This window comes from Pangasianodon hypophthalmus, chromosome 25 (genome assembly GCF_027358585.1).
Source record: "Pangasianodon hypophthalmus isolate fPanHyp1 chromosome 25, fPanHyp1.pri, whole genome shotgun sequence".
Classification (NCBI taxonomy): domain Eukaryota; kingdom Metazoa; phylum Chordata; class Actinopteri; order Siluriformes; family Pangasiidae; genus Pangasianodon; species Pangasianodon hypophthalmus.
In genome coordinates, this window is record NC_069734.1 from 2,167,934 (window position 1) to 2,186,088 (window position 18,155).

The following is an 18,155-nucleotide window of genomic DNA, read 5'->3' on the forward strand; positions in this document are numbered from 1 at the left end:
TTCTATGGTAACAGCTCATTGACAGGGACGTGTACGGCAGACGCTCCGCTACTAATAAACGGATCGTGTAATTATTAATGTGTTGAAGTTTTCTGTAAGGAGAAATGAGTTTACATTTATGGAAGGAGTCTCCAGTGTCAGCTCTTTGTAACAGTCAGAGATGAACGGGTAGCTTTAAGTTTTCCGACATCTTCAGGACAGAGGAGTTTACGCATTTTGCGCTTTTTTTTTTAATCATATTAACATCAAGAGAGGCTTAAAAGAGAGGCCGATGATGGAACGACTGTTTATAGCTGCTATAACGTAAGTGAAAACAGGAAATAACTTGATAGAAAATATGACATGTCATTCTTTAATAAATAAAAACTGCTGTAGTATAAGAGGAAAAAAACAACTGGAGGCATGCTGTTACAGGAAAATAATCAACTTCAGGGTGGTAAGAGCAACTCCACTACATCATTTATTATTTTCCTCTAACAGCACGTCCCCACGTGTTTTATTCCTCACGTAATAGCAGTTTGCCTGTTTGTTCTTCCAGGAGGTACGATATTTTGTCTCGCTAATTAAAGTAAACTAAACTGCACCACTAGGGGGCGATGAATTGCTGCTTTCGAGTACAAGAGGCAGTTAAAATAAAAAAAAATACCAGGCGCATTAATGCAACTTTTTTCTCTACTTTTATTTCTGGAGTTTCAGAGGAACTTACATGACTCTAGTCAGTTTGATTTTATAACTCTTCTCTTTTTGTTTTGTCTTTCTGATTTTTTTCCCCTCACAGATTTGTTTCTCAGCACGAGATCGAAGTCGGGATTTGAGTTTGAGACGTGGATCAATACGGTAAGCCTCACCTTGACTTACATCTCGCCCATCTTTCCTCTGTGTCTGAAAGCTGTGCTTAAACACTGACAGGTCCTGCGGTGTTGGAGAAATGTACAGCTCAGATTTCTCAATTCAGTCCATGAATATCTAACAAGGTCAGAGAGAGATACACAACCTTGGAGGGGTTTCATTCCACTGCCCCAAGGGGGGTTTATAGGGGCAAAATATATAGGCAATTTTATTAATGTGCCTAATATTTCTCACTGTGAGATTATAACTATAACTATTATTATTATTATTAGGGGGCCAAGCACCAAAGGTGCGTAGGCACCCTATTGTTATTCTATGTTTTCTTCTTCTTCTTCTTCTGGCTAAAGTGTCTACGGCAGTCCATAGAACCGTCTGGTAAAACGTTGTGAAATTTCATAAACTGATTGGGGAGGAACAAAGGAACATTCTGACCAAATTTGGGCCTCTGGTGCCACCACTGGGTCCAATTTAAGCCTAATTTGGAAGTACATTTATGGTCATAACTTATGAACCATGTATCTAAAATTTAAACGCCAGGCATCACTGGATTCCTGGGTCGAGGCGAGTTCAATGCTCCCTGTGATGTCAGTTAGATTTCCCGCCATCTTGGATTTTGTCAAAAACAGTTTCTTTGCTACTCCTCCTACAAATTTTGTCCAATCATCGCCAAATTTGGCGCACGTCATCTTCAGAGTAAGCCACACAAAAGTTAACAAAATAGTTTTTATTAGTCCAAACGGTATGTCCGTAATGGACCAACGAATCTGACAGCAACACCATCAAACAGGAAGTGAGGCTGTATCTTAGCAACAATAACATGCAGAAAATGTTTCCGTCAAACTGCAATTTTTGCTCCTCCTCCAAATTTTGTCCAATTTTCACCAAATTTAGCTCACATCGTTTTGAGACCTGTCTGAACAAAAGTTATCAAAGGAACTCTGATATTCAGAACCGTTCTCCCATAACAGACTGGCAAATCATTCTTGAATCTCTTTGCCTATAGTTATGGCTCTGCTCTCCTGTGATCGCTTACGCAACAACTGTAGCGTGTCTATGAATGTGCGGCTCACCGAGTCTGGGTGCTTGGCCCCGAAAATAATAATAATAATAATAATAATAATGATTATTATTATTATTATTACTAGTAAGCCTACTTCTAGACATTTTCCTAAGTTCCTGTTATATTGGAAGATAATTTTGTTTTATTATTTTTATTTTATGCAGAAAAATAATATCAACTGAAAATATCTTGCATATAGATGAATTTATTAACATTTATAATATTTATCATTGAGATAATGACAAATTATTATTATTGTTATTATTATTATTATTATTATTATTATTATTAAGCCTATTTCTAGACAATTTTACTAAGAAGATAAATTTGTTTACTAAGAAGGTAACTTTCTCCCCAAGTATTTATTTCTAAAAAGTAGTAAAATTATCTGCAAATAAAACAAAAGGTCAAGCTTGAGACTAGTGCAAGTGTAAAAATAAGAGATGGCAGTAATGCGATGTTCAGTGTCAGAATCTGGCCAAAACCAGTGATAAGAATGGCAGATCAGATATCAGATCTTCTAACAAATGCAAAAGATTAGAATTGGATTTGAATAAGAAATTTATTTTTGAAAGTGAAAATGTTTACATATAAAGAGACATGACTGTTTTTTTCTTTGTTAGGATAGATTTTATATTTATATTTCCACTTTATAATATATAATATTTTATTGTATTTACAATGTTAGTGATTTTTGTATGAAAGAGTTTAACCTGTGAAGTACTTTTGCAAAAAAAAAAAAAAAAAAATTTTAAAGAAAATATCTTGTATATAGTCAAATTTATTATCATTTCTAATATTTATTATTATAAGATAATGGTAAAACATGAAGCAGAATTCAATTTCAAGCCCTAAATGTCTAAACAAAGATTTAATAATCTTATAATTGTTTTATCCTAATTGCATAATGATAAATATTTAATAAATGTACGGTATTGTTACTTGCTTAAGCATTGTCAAGATAACGTTTCAGAGTAAAGTAAAGAGGTCAGTAGATAAAAGCGTGTGTTCAGAGTCTGTACTGAATATGAGGGTCAGGGGGAGGAACGACAGGATGGAGGGAGGATGGATATAAGTTTGGGGCAGAGGACACGCAGGGTGGACACCGTGGGACAAAAAAGAGAATTAAAAAAAAAGACAGAGAGAAGAAATGAGATTCATAGAGCACAGAGAGAGAAAGATAAATGAGTCAAGAGTTGAGAAGAAAGTGCAGGAGGGCAGTGTTCGCTCAGCAGTCCTGTAAAGGTCAGTGTGTGTGTGTGTGTGTGTGTGTGTGTGTGTGCGCGCGGAAAGAACAGAGCAGCTCTCGCCCTTTTCTGAACCGTCTGAGCCACTGCACTCATCCTGTGTTCGATTGCGAGAGAGAGAGAGAGAGAGAGAGAGAGAGAAAGAGACAAAGAGAGAGAGAGAGACAAAGAGAGAAAGAGGGAGAGAGAGAGAGACAAAGAGAGAGAGACAAAGAGAGAGAGAGAGAGAAAGAGGGAGAGAGAGAGAGACAAAGAGAGAAAGAGGGAGAGAGAAAGGGACAAAGAGAAAGAGACAAAGAGAGAGAGAGAGAGAGAGAGAGAGAGAGAGAGAGAGACAGACGAGTATTAACTCTCCTCCCAGCTGAGAGCAGCTACTGAACCTCATCATTTCATACCGAGAGAGATGAGGACGTGAAGGGAGGCAGCAGGAGATGGAAGAGGATAATACGTGAAGCTGGAGGAGAGACGGAGAACGAGCGAACACTCATAAAACGAGTACTAAACTATACCTTCACTCGTTTTTTTTTTCATTTGCATATTCAGTGTGTATTTTTCACTTTCACTTGTAAACATAATTATAGTGAATCTTTAAAATTAAATGCTACCTAATTAGATCTTAAATTTTAAAGAGTAACGCTTCTTTCTAGGTAGAAGATGCTAATATCGTATTAGCCAACAATTAAATTGGCTATTTTTTTTAAAAAAAAACATCCACAAACCAAGTTATTTCTTGTTCTCACTTATGTTATAGCAGTAATGAAGAGTGGCTCCTTCACCAGCTTCATTTTTGCCAAAAAGTCAAATTAAAATTCCAGATGTTGTCGTTATATGACGAGTAACATGACATTATTACAGCCTCCTCATCTCAACATTGTTTTGCAAAATAAAGGAACTGGTCAAAGGAGGTGTTCTGGTATTGGCGAGGGACGTTTCCGCTCTGATCTGCCCCCTAATGGTCCGAGTATGTATGAGGATATATGTATGAAAGGTACGCAGGAGCGTCGGGTGTCAGCGAAGTCCACGATAATCAGCTTCAGTGAATAAGAGAACATGGACGCCAACAATTAAACCTTGGAGAGAAGTTATGAGGAGAGTGTGACCGTACAACACATGATGAGGAGGAAGAGGAAGATGAGGAGAGGAGGAAGGAAGACAAATAAGGTTATAGGAGAAAGGAAAGAGTCAACAAAATGAAGGGAGAGAAAGGAAGGGAAAGGGAGGGACGGGGAACGTGGAGTTGAATCAGGGAGAGTGTGTGTGGGAGGGAGCTCTAAATCAACACTACAGCAGCTGAGAAAAGCAAGATGATGGAGAAAAAGGAAAAAAAGAGAGAGATGCTGGAGATAATTGGGGCGGTGATTAAAGAAGGGACAGTTAATCTCTAACCCTATTCACCTCAATCTATCTACAGCGGCCATTTTGGGTTCTGTGTGGTTGCTGTTTTTTTCTCGATTAGGCTTTACGAGATAAATCACTGAACACCAGTGAGCGCACACACACACAGACACACACAGACACACACACACACACAGAGAAGGTTTTTGAAAGCATGGATTCAATATACACTAATAAAAACAGTTTTAGATTTTCACAAAGCGCTAGATGGATCACATTTTGTTAGCTAGCTAGAAAATAAAACCTGTTAGGTTAGCTAATGGTAACAGTCGTTAGAAATCTATACGCATCACTACTAAAAATCTTGTCAAAACTCCTGCCTAAATTCCTGTCAGAGATCCTTTCTAATTTTCAGTGAGAGATCCTGTCCAATTTCCTCTCAGAGATCCTGTCCAATTTCCTAATCTAATTTCCTGTCAGAAATCCAGTCAAAATTCCTGTCAGAGATTCTATCTAATTTCCTCTCAGAGATCCCGTCCAAATTCCTGTCAACGATCCCTCCAATTTCCTGTCAGAGATCCCGTCCAATTTCCTGTCAGAGATCCTTTCTGATTTACTGTCAGAGATCCCATCCACATTCTTGTCAGTGATCCCATCCAATATCCTGTCAGAAATCCTGTCCAAATTCCTGCCAGAGATCCCATCCACATTCTTGTCAGAGATCCCATCCAATATCCTGTCAGAAATCCTGTCCAAATTCCTGCCAGAGATCCCATCCACATTCTTGTCAGTGATCCCATCCAATATCCTGTCAGAAATCCTGTCCAAATTCCTGTCAGAGATCCCGTCAATTTTCCTGTCAGTGATCCCATCCAAATCTACTGTTAGAGATCCTGTCTAAATTCCTCTGATACCCTGTCTAGATTCCTGTCAGAAATCCTGTCTAAATTCCTGAGATCCTCTCGGTCTGTGTTGTCCTGCTGTGACGTGACTAAAAATCCTGTCAGAAGTTCTGTTAGGAATCCTGTCAGAAATCCTGAAATAGATCCCATCAGTTTGTGATGCCCTGCTATGACACGACTAAAAATCTTAACTAAAAGTCAGAATTCCTGTCTAAATTCCTGTGAGAAATCCTGTCGGAAAGTCTAGTCAGAACTCCTGTCAGAAGGTCTAGTCAGAAATCCTGTCAGAAACAGAAATTCTGTCAAAAATCCTCTCGAAGTTGTGTCAGATTTCCTGTCAGAGATCCTGTCGGAAATCCTGAAAGAGATCCTGTCGGATTAGCTGATGTTAGCATGCTGGCTAGCGTGGGCACCGAAAATACAATACGGTACTGCGTTAGAATTTGATGAAAAAAAAAAAAAAAAATCACATGGTGCTGCTCTCAGACTTTCGCACCTGAGTATATCATTTCAGAAAAGCGCTATGCATACCTGATCTCTCTCTCTCACACACACACACACACACACACACACACACACACACACACACACATGCTACTGTAAGACCTCAGTAATCCTGGCTCTTCTTGCTGTGGGGTTTTACTGTACTTTGCCATGGCCCAGTGGATTCATATCCCTCTAACACACTTCATTTTAATTACTTTCTCCTTCCACTCTTGGGCTTTCACACTGCCTCCTACACTACAACTCTCTCTCTCTCTCTCTCTCTCTCTCACACACACACACACACACACACACACACACACACACACGGCCTGAGTCTCTTGTGACTGTGTAAATCAAACTGCTTTAACTGTAGACTGTGGGCGAAGCCATTACTGTACTCACACTAAACAAACAAGCAGGGTCGATATTAGCATTTTAATAGCGCTATTTGCTAGCTACATTTGTCTGACAGCAGAGGCGGTGGATGTAGCATGATAATGAGATGGAGAGTCAGCATTATTCAAAATGGCTGCGCAGGTAACACACACACACCGTATGAGACCGTGTGCTGACCTTACAGTGTCTGATTACCACTATATTATTGATAATTAAGTAAAACAAATTGTTAAATTCACCGACGTGTTATCAGTACAAAGTTGATTCAGGGGCGTGGCCACATATGAGCTCAACTTGTGATGTCATAAATAAGATGCACAGCTTTGGACCAATCATGTTCGAGATTAAAGAATGGTGTGCTGAGAGACAGGTAGTGAGATAGAGGGTTAGCTAACTTAGCTAATGTTACACACACTGTGGTTGCTATGGTAATGCAATATATTTTGTGGTTAAATAAATCACATGAAATCCGACTGATGTTCACGTGTAAATATTGTGAGCTGCTTTATTTAGCAGTTAGCTAATCTGAGTGATATTAGGCTCTTACTGGAACAGACACAAGCGTGTTTCCTAATTTGCATATTCATGAATAGTCATAGATCCTGGCATTTTTAATGAGGGTAAAGGTGCAGGAGCATTTAAATGTACACACTATATGCTATTTTTTTATTCTATGTATATTATAAAATATAATTTATACATTATCTTATAATAATAATACTCTGATAATAAGAGATATTAGATAAATTTGCCCATATTCAAGATGCAAAAATGTCTTTTTTTTTTTTTTGATTACAGCACAAATGTCATTTATAGCATATAATTTCCTTCTTCTTTACACAGCTATGTTAGTTCCCTACACATCGTTTACTTGTTTTGAGACAAGAGACTTTATTTAATTTTAAAAAAAGTATTAATTAATAAAGTTATGTCTGCGCATTTCGTTCTAAGCTTTTTCGATGATTCTGTGGTACAGACTGAAATTAAACGTTAAACGTTAACGTGAGATGCGCTGTGAGCGCATTTAATGGCCGCATTAAGTCACGTTTCTCGCTGAACGTCCTCACGTACGTATGTACACCTTCTCTCTCCATTATATGAATATTAATAATGAGACGTAGTTGATGTGAATGAATAACAGTGTTGTGTGGATTTCCTCCAGATTTAGCATTTTAATATGTAAAATATGAATAAGTATAAAAAAGGATTTTAATTATCGTCTAATTTCAGCTCTGCTTTCTTGCTTTTAAAGGACGTTATAATTCCTTCGAGCAGAGTGTTTGATTTCTCTCTCCCGCTCTCTTTCCTCTATCCCTTTCTCCGTGCCCTGTTATAGTTCAGATTTTAAATTCTGTAGGCGTGACAGCAGGGAGATTTGTTCTGCTGAATGATAATGAGGTGAGACATGAGGTAAAGCTTTTAAACACTGAATGTTCGTTATGGACGACTTCGTAACGCTTCAGCGAATGATCCCCTTCTCTCCGCTGAACATTCTTCTGCGTCTTCATCTCGGCACTACTTCTGATTCTGTAAATCATGTCATGCTCTTTCCCTTCTCTCAGTCATTGGGCTTACAGGCTCAGCTCTGGTTCAGATCCTATCACACAAACATACATCAGCCTTGTTGCTACCGGCAAACACAAACCTGCCTCTGCTAGTGGTGTAGAAGGTGTTCCCCAGGGTTCAGTACTCGGCCTTCTCCTTTTTTATTATTTACACTCTAACCCTGGGTCATTTTAAAGCGCATCACATACTCACTGTTATTCCAGTGATGTACACTGTTCATACACAGTCTTGTACATTTTCCACAACTAGCCGTTTTTTAAAAACTCAGTGCTAATGAAAGTAGCAAGAAGTTTCGATTCTTGACCATTACGGATACATCGACACTAGGGGTGTAAACCTCAGAATTCCACTCGATACGATTTCATTGCTTAAAGCAACAATTCGATTCGGTGGTAACCCTACCATTAATTTACAAATAATGATGATGTAGAGAAGTACTATTTTAAAAGTATTAGAGTTACAAGCAAATCACCTTGCTAGCCAATTACATTATTATTATGTAACTATTACAATTATTTACACACCAGTTTGTTGATAATAATTAATTTATGATTGTTGTCTCGATTCATTTCAATTGTTGCCTTTTAAGTTGATGCAACGGTCCAAATGACCCGAGTCCTAATCGATATCGATACCGGTATTGGTCGAATGTCATGCGCATTATACTCATCTTTATAAAAAATTGCTCCTTTTTAATGACCACGCTTGCTGATACAGCTCTCTGCGCTCAGCTCGGCTGTCCTTGCGCTCTATATTAGAGACACTGTTTAAACACCATAAAACATTAAACATAAAACTCAGCACGGGGAGTTCACTGCTATCAGCAAACTACAGCAAGCAACATAAACAGAGCTAAATAAAATGTTCCATAACACCTCTGATTGAATTAATACTAAGTAGATGACTGATTGTGTGCCAATGTTTGTATAGACGAGTATCACAAAACATGCGCTCACACTCTCACGTTCGGGTGGCAGTTAACTTAATGTAGGACAAGTGAGTTTCCATTGGATTTTTTTCCTAGACATGTACTAATCCGAGCAAGCAAGCAGAGAAAGACAGGAAGGAAAGAAAGAAGGGATGACTTCATTCGTGTCGGGTGTGTGATGGCGTATAGTGCTTGTGTCGGAGTGTGTGATGGCGTGTCGGAGTGTGTGATGGCGTGTCGGAGTGTGTGATGGCGTGTCGGAGTGTGTGATGGCGTGTCGGGGTGTGTGATGGCGTGTCGGGGTGTGTGATGGCGTATAGCACTCGTATCGGGGTGTGTGATGGTGTATAGCACTCGTGTCGGGGTGTGTGTGGCGTATAGCGCTCGTGTCGGGGTGTGTGATGCCGTATAGCGCTCGTGTCGGGGTGTGTGATGGTGTATAGCGCTCGTGTCGGGGTGTGTGTGGCGTATAGCGCTCGTGTCGGGGTGTGTGATGCCGTATAGCGCTTGTGTCGGGGTGTGTGATGGTGTATAGCACTCGTGTCGGGGTGTGTGTGGCGTATAGCGCTCGTGTCGGGGTGTGTGATGCCGTATAGCGCTCGTGTCGGGGTGTGTGATGGCGTATAGCGCTCGTATCGGGGTGTGTGTGGCGTATAGCGCTCGTGTCGGGGTGTGTGTGGCGTATAGCGCTCGTGTCGGGGTGTGTGGCGTATAGCGCTCGTGTCGGGGTGTGTGATGGCGTATAACGCTCGTGTCGGGGTGTGTGATGGCGTATAGCGCTCTTGTCGGGGTGTGTGATGGCGTATAGCGCTCGTATCGGGGTGTGTGATGCCGTATAGCGCTCGTGTCGGGGTGTGTGATGGCGTATAGCGCTCGTGTCGGGGTGTGTGATGGCGTATAGCGCTCGTGTCGGGGTGTGTGATGGCGTATAGCGCTCGTGTCGGGGTGTGTGATGGCGTATAGCGCTCGTGTCGGGGTGTGTGATGGCGTATAGCGCTCGTGTCGGGGTGTGTGTGGCGTATAGCGCTCTTGTCGGGGTGTGTGATGGCGTATAGCGCTCGTGTCGGGGTGTGTGATGGCGTATAGCGCTCGTGTATGGGTGTGTGTGGCGTATAGCGCTCGTGTCGGGGTGTGTGATGGCGTATAGCGCTCGTGTCGGGTGTGTGATGGCGTATAGCGCTCGTGTCGGGGTGTGTGTGGCGTACAGCGCTCGTGTCGGGGTGTGTGTGGCGTATAGCGCTCGTGTCGGGGTGTGTGATGGCGTATAGCGCTCGTGTCGGGGTGTGTGATGGCGTATAGCGCTCGTGTCGGGTGTGTGATGGCGTATAGCGATCGTGTCGGGGTGTGTGTGGCGTACAGCGCTCGTGTCGGGGTGTGTGTGGCGTATAGCGCTCGTGTCGGGGTGTGTGATGGCGTATAGCGCTCGTGTCGGGGTGTGTGATGGCGTATAGCGCTCGTGTATGGGTGTGTGATGGCGTATAGCGCTCGTGTCGGGGTGTGTGATGGCGTATAGCGCTCGTGTCGGGGTGTGTGATGGCGTATAGCGCTCTTGTCGGGGTGTGTGTGGGGTATAGCGCTCTTGTCGGGGTGTGTGATGGCGTATAGCGCTCTTGTCGGGGTGTGTGATGGCGTATAGCGCTCGTGTATGGGTGTGTGATGGCGTATAGCGCTCGTGTCGGGGTGTGTGATGGCGTATAGCGCTCGTGTCGGGGTGTGTGATGGCGTATAGCGCTCGTGTCGGGGTGTGTGATGGCGTACAGCGCTCGTGTATGGGTGTGTGATGGCGTGTCGGGTGTGTGATGGCGTATAGCGCTCGTGTCGGGGTGTGTGATGGCGTGTCGGGGTGTGTGATGGCGTATAGCGCTCGTATCGGGGTGTGTGATGGCGTATAGCGCTCTTGTCGGGGTGTGTGATGGCGTATAGCGCTCGTATCGGGGTGTGTGATGGCGTATAGCGCTCGTATCGGGGTGTGTGATGGCGTATAGCGCTCTTGTCGGGGTGTGTGATGGCGTATAGCGCTCGTGTCGGGGTGTGTGTGGCGTATAGCGCTCGTGTCGGGGTGTGTGATGGCGTATAGCGCTCGTATCGGGGTGTGTGATGGCGTATAGCGCTCTTGTCGGGGTGTGTGATGGCGTATAGCGCTCGTGTCGGGGTGTGTGTGGCGTATAGCGCTCGTGTCGGGTGTGTGATGAAGTATAGCGCTCTTGTCGGGGTGTGTGATGGCGTATAGCGCTCGTGTCGGGGTGTGTGTGGCGTATAGCGCTCGTGTCGGGGTGTGTGATGGCGTATAGCGCTCGTGTCGGGGTGTGTGATGGCGTACAGCGCTCGTGTCGGGGTGTGTGTGGCGTATAGCGCTCGTGTCGGGGTGTGTGATGGCGTATAGCGCTCGTGTCGGGGTGTGTGTGGCGTATAGCGCTCGTGTCGGGGTGTGTGATGGCGTATAGCGCTCGTGTCGGGGTGTGTGATGGCGTATAGCGCTCGTGTCGGGGTGTGTGATGGCGTATAGCGCTCGTGTATGGGTGTGTGATGGCGTATAGCGCTCTTGTCGGGGTGTGTGATGGCGTATAGCGCTCGTGTCGGGGTGTGTGATGGCGTATAGCGCTCGGGTCGGGGTGTGTGATGGCGTATAGCGATCGTGTCGGGGTGTGTGATGGCGTATAGCGCTCGTGTATGGGTGTGTGATGGCGTATAGCGATCGTGTCGGGGTGTGTGATGGCGTATAGCGCTCGTGTCGGGGTGTGTGTGGCGTATAGCGCTCGTGTATGGGTGTGTGATGGCGTATAGCGCTCGTGTATGGGTGTGTGATGGCGTATAGCGCTCGTGTCGGGGTGTGTGATGGCGTATAGCGCTCGTGTCGGGGTGTGTGATGGCGTATAGCGCTCGTGTATGGGTGTGTGATGGCGTATAGCGCTCGTGTCGGGGTGTGTGATGGCGTATAGCGCTCGTGTCGGGTGTGTGATGGCGTATAGCGCTCGTGTCGGGGTGTGTGATGGCGTATAGCGCTCGTGTATGGGTGTGTGATGGCGTATAGCGTTCGTGTCGGGGTGTGTGATGGCGTATAGCGCTCGTGTCGGGGTGTGTGATGGCGTATAGCGCTCGTGTATGGGTGTGTGATGGCGTATAGCGCTCGTGTCGGGGTGTGTGTGGCGTATAGCGCTCTTGTCGGGGTGTGTGATGGCGTATAGCGCTCGTGTCGGGGTGTGTCATGGCGTATAGCGCTCGTGTCGGGGTGTGTGATGGCGTATAGCGATCGTGTCGGGGTGTGTGATGGCGTATAGCGCTCGTGTATGGGTGTGTGATGGCGTATAGCGATCGTGTCGGGGTGTGTGATGGCGTATAGCGCTCGTGTATGGGTGTGTGATGGCGTATAGCGATCGTGTCGGGGTGTGTGATGGCGTATAGCGCTCGTGCCGGGGTGTGTGATGGCGTATAGCGCTCGTGTATGGGTGTGTGATGGCGTATAGCGATCGTGTATGGGTGTGTGATGGTGTATAGCGCTCGTGTCGGGGTGTGTGATGGCGTATAGCGCTCGTGTCGGGGTGTGTGATGGCGTATAGCGCTCGTGTCGGGGTGTGTGATGGAGTTTATCATCATCTGCTGGCTGAGTGAAATGTGGAGTTGTATTTTATGTTGAATCCACATTTCTCACTTCTTCTCACACATTTCCCAGTTTTTTCTCTTCAATTATATACTATTACACACACATACACACACACACACAAGAAGAGAAAACTCACTTATATGAAAAAAAAGAGAAAAACAGGAATACATCATTTCTATCTACCTTAATTCTTAGTTCTCTCTCCCTCTCCATCTCTCTCTCTCACACTCTCTCAACTTCTCTCTCTTTCTCTCCCTTTCACACTGACGATAAATGTCTCATCAGATGTAATTGAGGCCGATTACGGCGCTGCTTTCTCCGGTGTGAAAGAGTTTTTTAGGAGCAGGAATTGGGAGCTCCATCCATGGTGTAGCTGCAGTAATTACACATTGTGAAGGTCTTTCACACTGCGAGAGGAAAAGCTCAGTGTAGCTGTAGGACGAGGCAGATGGATGGATGACAGAAAGAGCCTGTATAACTTTTTTTTTTTTTTTAAATAACATAAATTTGATGTCAACAAATTCTGTGATGCTAAATAAATAAACTGTAGCCTAATACGCATTTACTGAGGATTAATTATAAAAATGCGCATGCTTAACTACGATTTAAATTATAGTTATACCACAACGCTGTTGAATTCTAGATTCTGATTGGTCAGAAGGTGTTGATTAATTTTCTATAAAGCAGTGCAGTTGTAATTCACAGGTTTATATTAATACGCTCGTTCTAACACATTATTGTTTCTATAGTAACAGCTCATTCACAGGGACTTGTACGGATGACGGATAAAAAAAAACGCATTATCATTGATGCAATGAAGTTTTCTGTAAGTTATTTATGTAACATTTAGGGAAGGAGTCTCCAGTGTCAGCACTTTGTAACAGTCAGAGGTAAAGCTGTAACTTTTAAGTTTTCCACCATCTTTAAGACAGAGAAGTTTACGGTTTGTAGTTTCTCAGTAACATGACAATCTGCGTTTTTTAAAATAATTTTTATTAATTTTAAGAATGAGAAACAATAGAGGCTGGTGAGGGAGCGACTGTTTATAGCTGCTGTAACGTAAGTGAGATCAGGAACTGACTTGTTTCACCGACGTTCCACAACATTAAACATAACTATAAGGAAATGAAATGTATGATGTATCGTTCTTTAGCAAATAAAAATTGTAATTATTGGCAAGTTGTAAACACTAAACTACTAATAAAACACTTTGGCGTGGTTTATTCCTTACATATACATCAGAGATATTTCCGTGTGTCAGATCCCATAAAATTTGTCAATGGTGTCTCCATGGCAACGTAAACACCCTACTGTATATCCATAGACACTGTACTCACTAAAGGTGGAGAAATAATGCTAATAGCAAGCATTGAAACATTAATTAATTAAAGCTTACGATGATTTATTTTTGTTAGTATTACTGCATTTTCATGCTGAAGTTCATGTCTGATTAATGTTTCCTGTCGCAGTAAATAACCTGAATGTGGTGCTGAAGTGGAACTGTAATAAAGTCTAATAAAGAGTGCGACAGAGCCGAGCTCCCGGTGAACAGCAGCTTTGATGGGCAGCAGGAGAAGAATGATGGGGATTTTCTGTCAGAGCAGATCGACTGCCGCTGCGGGGAATCGGAGCTGAAACACTCTGCACTGCTGTAGTCTTCTGCACATGAGCATGAGTTCAATAACCTTTAACAGTGCAGTACACTGACAAGCCTGCTACACTCTCGTCTATATATATATATCTCATCTCTCTCTCGCTTATGTCTTTATATCAGGGCACAAGCAGCTAAAATTTTAATAGGCTGCGGTTTATTAAGGTTTTTGTGACTGATATACCAGTGAACAGAGAAGTGCAGCAATGAAAATGTGTGGGTACGAGATAATAGACCTTGCACTTTTACAGCGCAGTATGAGCTTTTAAAGGAGACGGTAGAACCTAGGAATGAATCGATACTGATACTGATTCTGGTATCGAGTATCGGTCTGATAATGTCCAACATCCGATACCAGGTGATACTATATGACATAAGCCTAGTGTTTAGATTGTCGCACTAATAAATAGACGTATTTCGCGATTAACAATGGCAATCAAAACAAAGCAGAAATGATCAGGAACTACAGCGTCTTCCTACAATCCAAGTAACCTGACAAAACATCTTAAACATCAAACTCAGCATGTGGAGTTCATTACTAGCAACCAAACCTGCAGCAAATGGCTACTCAAGAAAAAAAAAAAAAGGTCTGCATGTGACGCAAGGTGAGTGAAAATAACAGCGCTTACCCAGTATGTTGTTCTTGACGATCAGTTGATCGGTCATTGACAACGAGGGATTCTGAAGCACTAAAAGCAAAAAACAAACTAAAACAAATCCTGCTTTTGTCCAACTCTACTCAGTCCAAGGTAACTAATAGTAGCTGGCTAATGCATTTAAAATCAACTCGCTAATGTTATAAAGCATAAAGAGCCTAGGAGCTGAAGAGTATGAACACACGTGTGCACGTTTCATGGCCACTGTTTAAACAGAGCTAAAAAGTGTTCAGTGGCATCCATGATTGATTAATACTAAGGAGATTATTTATTTCAGTTTGGATGATATGATAATATAATATCGATATCGTGATAAATTATGTCACAATACACTTTTCTGAGAAATCGTGATAACTGTAAAAAAAAAAAATTAAATAATTATAAACTACAAAATGTCTTAACTGATTTTTAAATTTGTAAAACATTTTTACAGATTTTTAGTTTTTTTTTTCTTTTCCAGTGTTAAATATATTTTCTTCATAAATATAAAAAAAAAGTTATTTTGTACCTATACAATAATAAAAATAAATTTGTATTGCAGGCAGTTTGTGAGCAAACCTATATATCGTTATACATATCATACATCATGGAGCTTGTTATTGATCCATCTCTTGTAGAATCAGATTCTTTTGAGCATGGATTTGGAATTAAAAATAACATTTTTATCCTAGACATAATTTAAAGTCATGCATACATGCAGTATAGTTCATGATGTAGAAGGTAGAGGTGTGGTGGTACTAGAACCGACGTAGATCTGAGTATCTTCTTCAGAGCGTGCTGCCCAATTATCTGACCAAGAAGCAGAACAGACCGAGACCCAAACCCTGAGAGACGCCGTGTGTCTGAGACAGAGGATTTGTGTTTATCCAAAAATACAGAATGGAGTCTGCTAGAGAAATAGAGTGAAATCTGTCAAAGCAGCAGCAAACATTTAAATTCAAAAAAAAAAAAGGAGAAAAATATTTTTCTCATGTCTGTGGAGGAAATAAATGTCTGTGGATGTGCTAAAAGGTGATTGAAAGAGACGTATTACATTGTAGTTTAAAAATGCAGCTTTAGACAGAGCCGTATCTGTTCCTGCGCTTCCGTCACGGTTTATCACGTTGTGTTGTCAATGTTCAGCAGAACTGCCGTTGATGGAAAGTCACTATCCTTAGACGACTTTTCAGAAAATGGCATACAATTTGTGAAACATTTGGACCTTCATCTTTTCTCTCTCTTTCACTCTCTCTCTTCTTCTCTCTTTAATGTTGTGTCCCAACCTCTCTGCTCTCCTGTCTCCATCCTCCATCCCGTGTGTGTGTGATTTTTGAGTAATGGTTCCTGATGGTGCTGTGGCTTTGATCCACACATTATTAGATCCATATGGAGCTCCAGCTGTCCGTTCTCCGTTATTGAGCTCGGCATTCACCGCAGAGAGACGGCATTTATGTCGCTAGGTGTTTGTGTGTGTGTGTGTGTGTGTGTGTGTTTGTGTGTCTCATTAGTGTTGGCTGTAGGACAGCTAGCAGTTTCCATCTGTTCTTGAGCCATTCCCTGCCTGTAATCAATATAATCATACTATAATTAATTCAACGTTTCCTCTGCACTAGCATTATCTGGCCCAGTTCTGTCTCCTCTTTGTTCCACCATCGCTTTTTGCCTGCCAGTCATAATCACACCCTGCCTGTACAGCCATGCTCGTCTCTAGGTGATAGCCCAGACGATAGTGGTTGGGGGCGGTGCACATAGAGACGCTAGGAAACACAGTGTCATATTTAGAGTAGTTAGCGACAGTTAAAATTGAGATCTGGTATATATGGCCTTCTAGTTAATCAGCTAATGGATGATTAGCATACACGCTATAATGTATATGGACTAGCATAGTCAGCTAAAGACTGACTGGATGCAGGAATAGTAAAAAAAAAAAAAAAAATCAGAATAACATGGAGGGAGTAGTAAAGTAAAAGTAAAGTAGACACAGGTTTTAGTGTTTGGGACGGAACCAAAAATGGCTGACGTTCCTGCAAGAACGCTAGGTAGATATTAACTCTAGTGTTTGGAACAGAAACAAAATGGCGGATGTTCCTGTAAGAACACTAAGTACAGTCCCCTCCGAAAGTACTGGAACAGAAAGGCCAATTCTTTTGTTTTTACTCTACACTGACGACATTTGGGTTTGTGATCAAAAGATGAATATGAGAAGATAGATCAGAATTTCACTTAACACTTAATATTTGGTTGCATGTCCCTTGCTTGCAATAACTGCATCAAGCCAGCGACCGACTGACATAAAACTGTTGCATTTGTCTTTTGTGATGCTTTTCCAGGCTTGTAGCGTAGCTTCTTTCAGTTGTTGTTTGTTTGGGGGGTTTCTCTCTTCAGTCGCCTCTTCAGGAGGTGAAATTCTGCTCAGTTGGGGTAAGGTCTGTTGATTTACTTGGCCTTGGTCTAAAACCTTACACTTTTCCCCTGATGAAGTCCTTTGTTGTTTTGGCAGTGTGTTTTGGGTCGTTGATGAAGTTCCTCCCAAATATATCGGATGCATTTCTGTAAATTGGCAGACAGAATGTTTCTGTAGATTTCTGAATTCATTCTGCTGCTACCATCATGAGCTCCATCAGCAATAAAGATTAGTGAGTCTGTTCCAGAAGCAGCCATGCAACCCCAAGCCATGACACTACCTCCACCATGCTTGACCCATGAGCTCGTATGTTCTGGATCATGAGCAGATCCTTTCATTCTTCACAATTTGGCTTTTCCATCACTTCGGTAGAGGTTAATCTTGGTTCCAGAACTTTTCTGGATCACCTCTGTATTTCTTTGTGAATTCATATCAGACCTTCTGATTTTTACTGCTCATGAGTGGTTTGCATCTTGTGGTATGGCCTTTTCTGCTCTCAAAGTCTTCTTCATACTGTGGATTGAGATAATTTCACCTCTCCCTTGTGGAGGTTGTTGGTGATGCCACTGACTTTTATTTTTGGGTTTTTCTTTACAGCTCTCACAATGTTTGTCACCAACTGCTGTTGTTTCCTTGGCTGACCTGTTTGATGCCTGGTTGTTGGTACACCAGTGGCTTCTTTCTTTTTCAGGACATTCCAAATTGTTGTATTGGTTATGCCCATTGCTTGTGGACTGACTCTTATAGATTTTCCCTCTTTCCTCTGCTTCAAAATGGCTTGCTTTTCTCCCATAGACAGCTCTCTGGTCTTCATATTGGTTTATCTTTTTTAAGAACAAATGCAGTCTTAACAGGTGAAACCAGGGCTCAAACCAAGAGTATACATTCAGAGATATTCATTATTTAAACAGTCAATCTACCAGGGCACACCTGGGCAACAAGAAACACCTGTCAGTCACATGCTCCAATATTTTTGATGACTTGAACAAATGAATGGGTTCAAACAAAAGGTGTCATGTTCTAAGTTGTTTAACACATCTAGAGGGATATATCAGGAAATTAAAGCTGAAATTCTGCTCTGTCGTCTCATATTCA

General features: G+C 42.4%; 1 protein-coding gene across 1 annotated transcript in view; it reads left to right on the forward strand.

The window, feature by feature from the left end:
- The window catches only part of itfg1 (integrin alpha FG-GAP repeat containing 1), a 152,463-nt gene that overhangs the window by 33,504 nt on the left and 100,804 nt on the right, over nt 1-18,155 (forward strand). Inside the window, exon 7 of the mRNA XM_053229421.1 lies at nt 779-837. Coding sequence (XP_053085396.1) covers nt 779-837 — 59 coding nt within the window. The remainder of the gene's footprint in view (nt 1-778; nt 838-18,155) is intronic.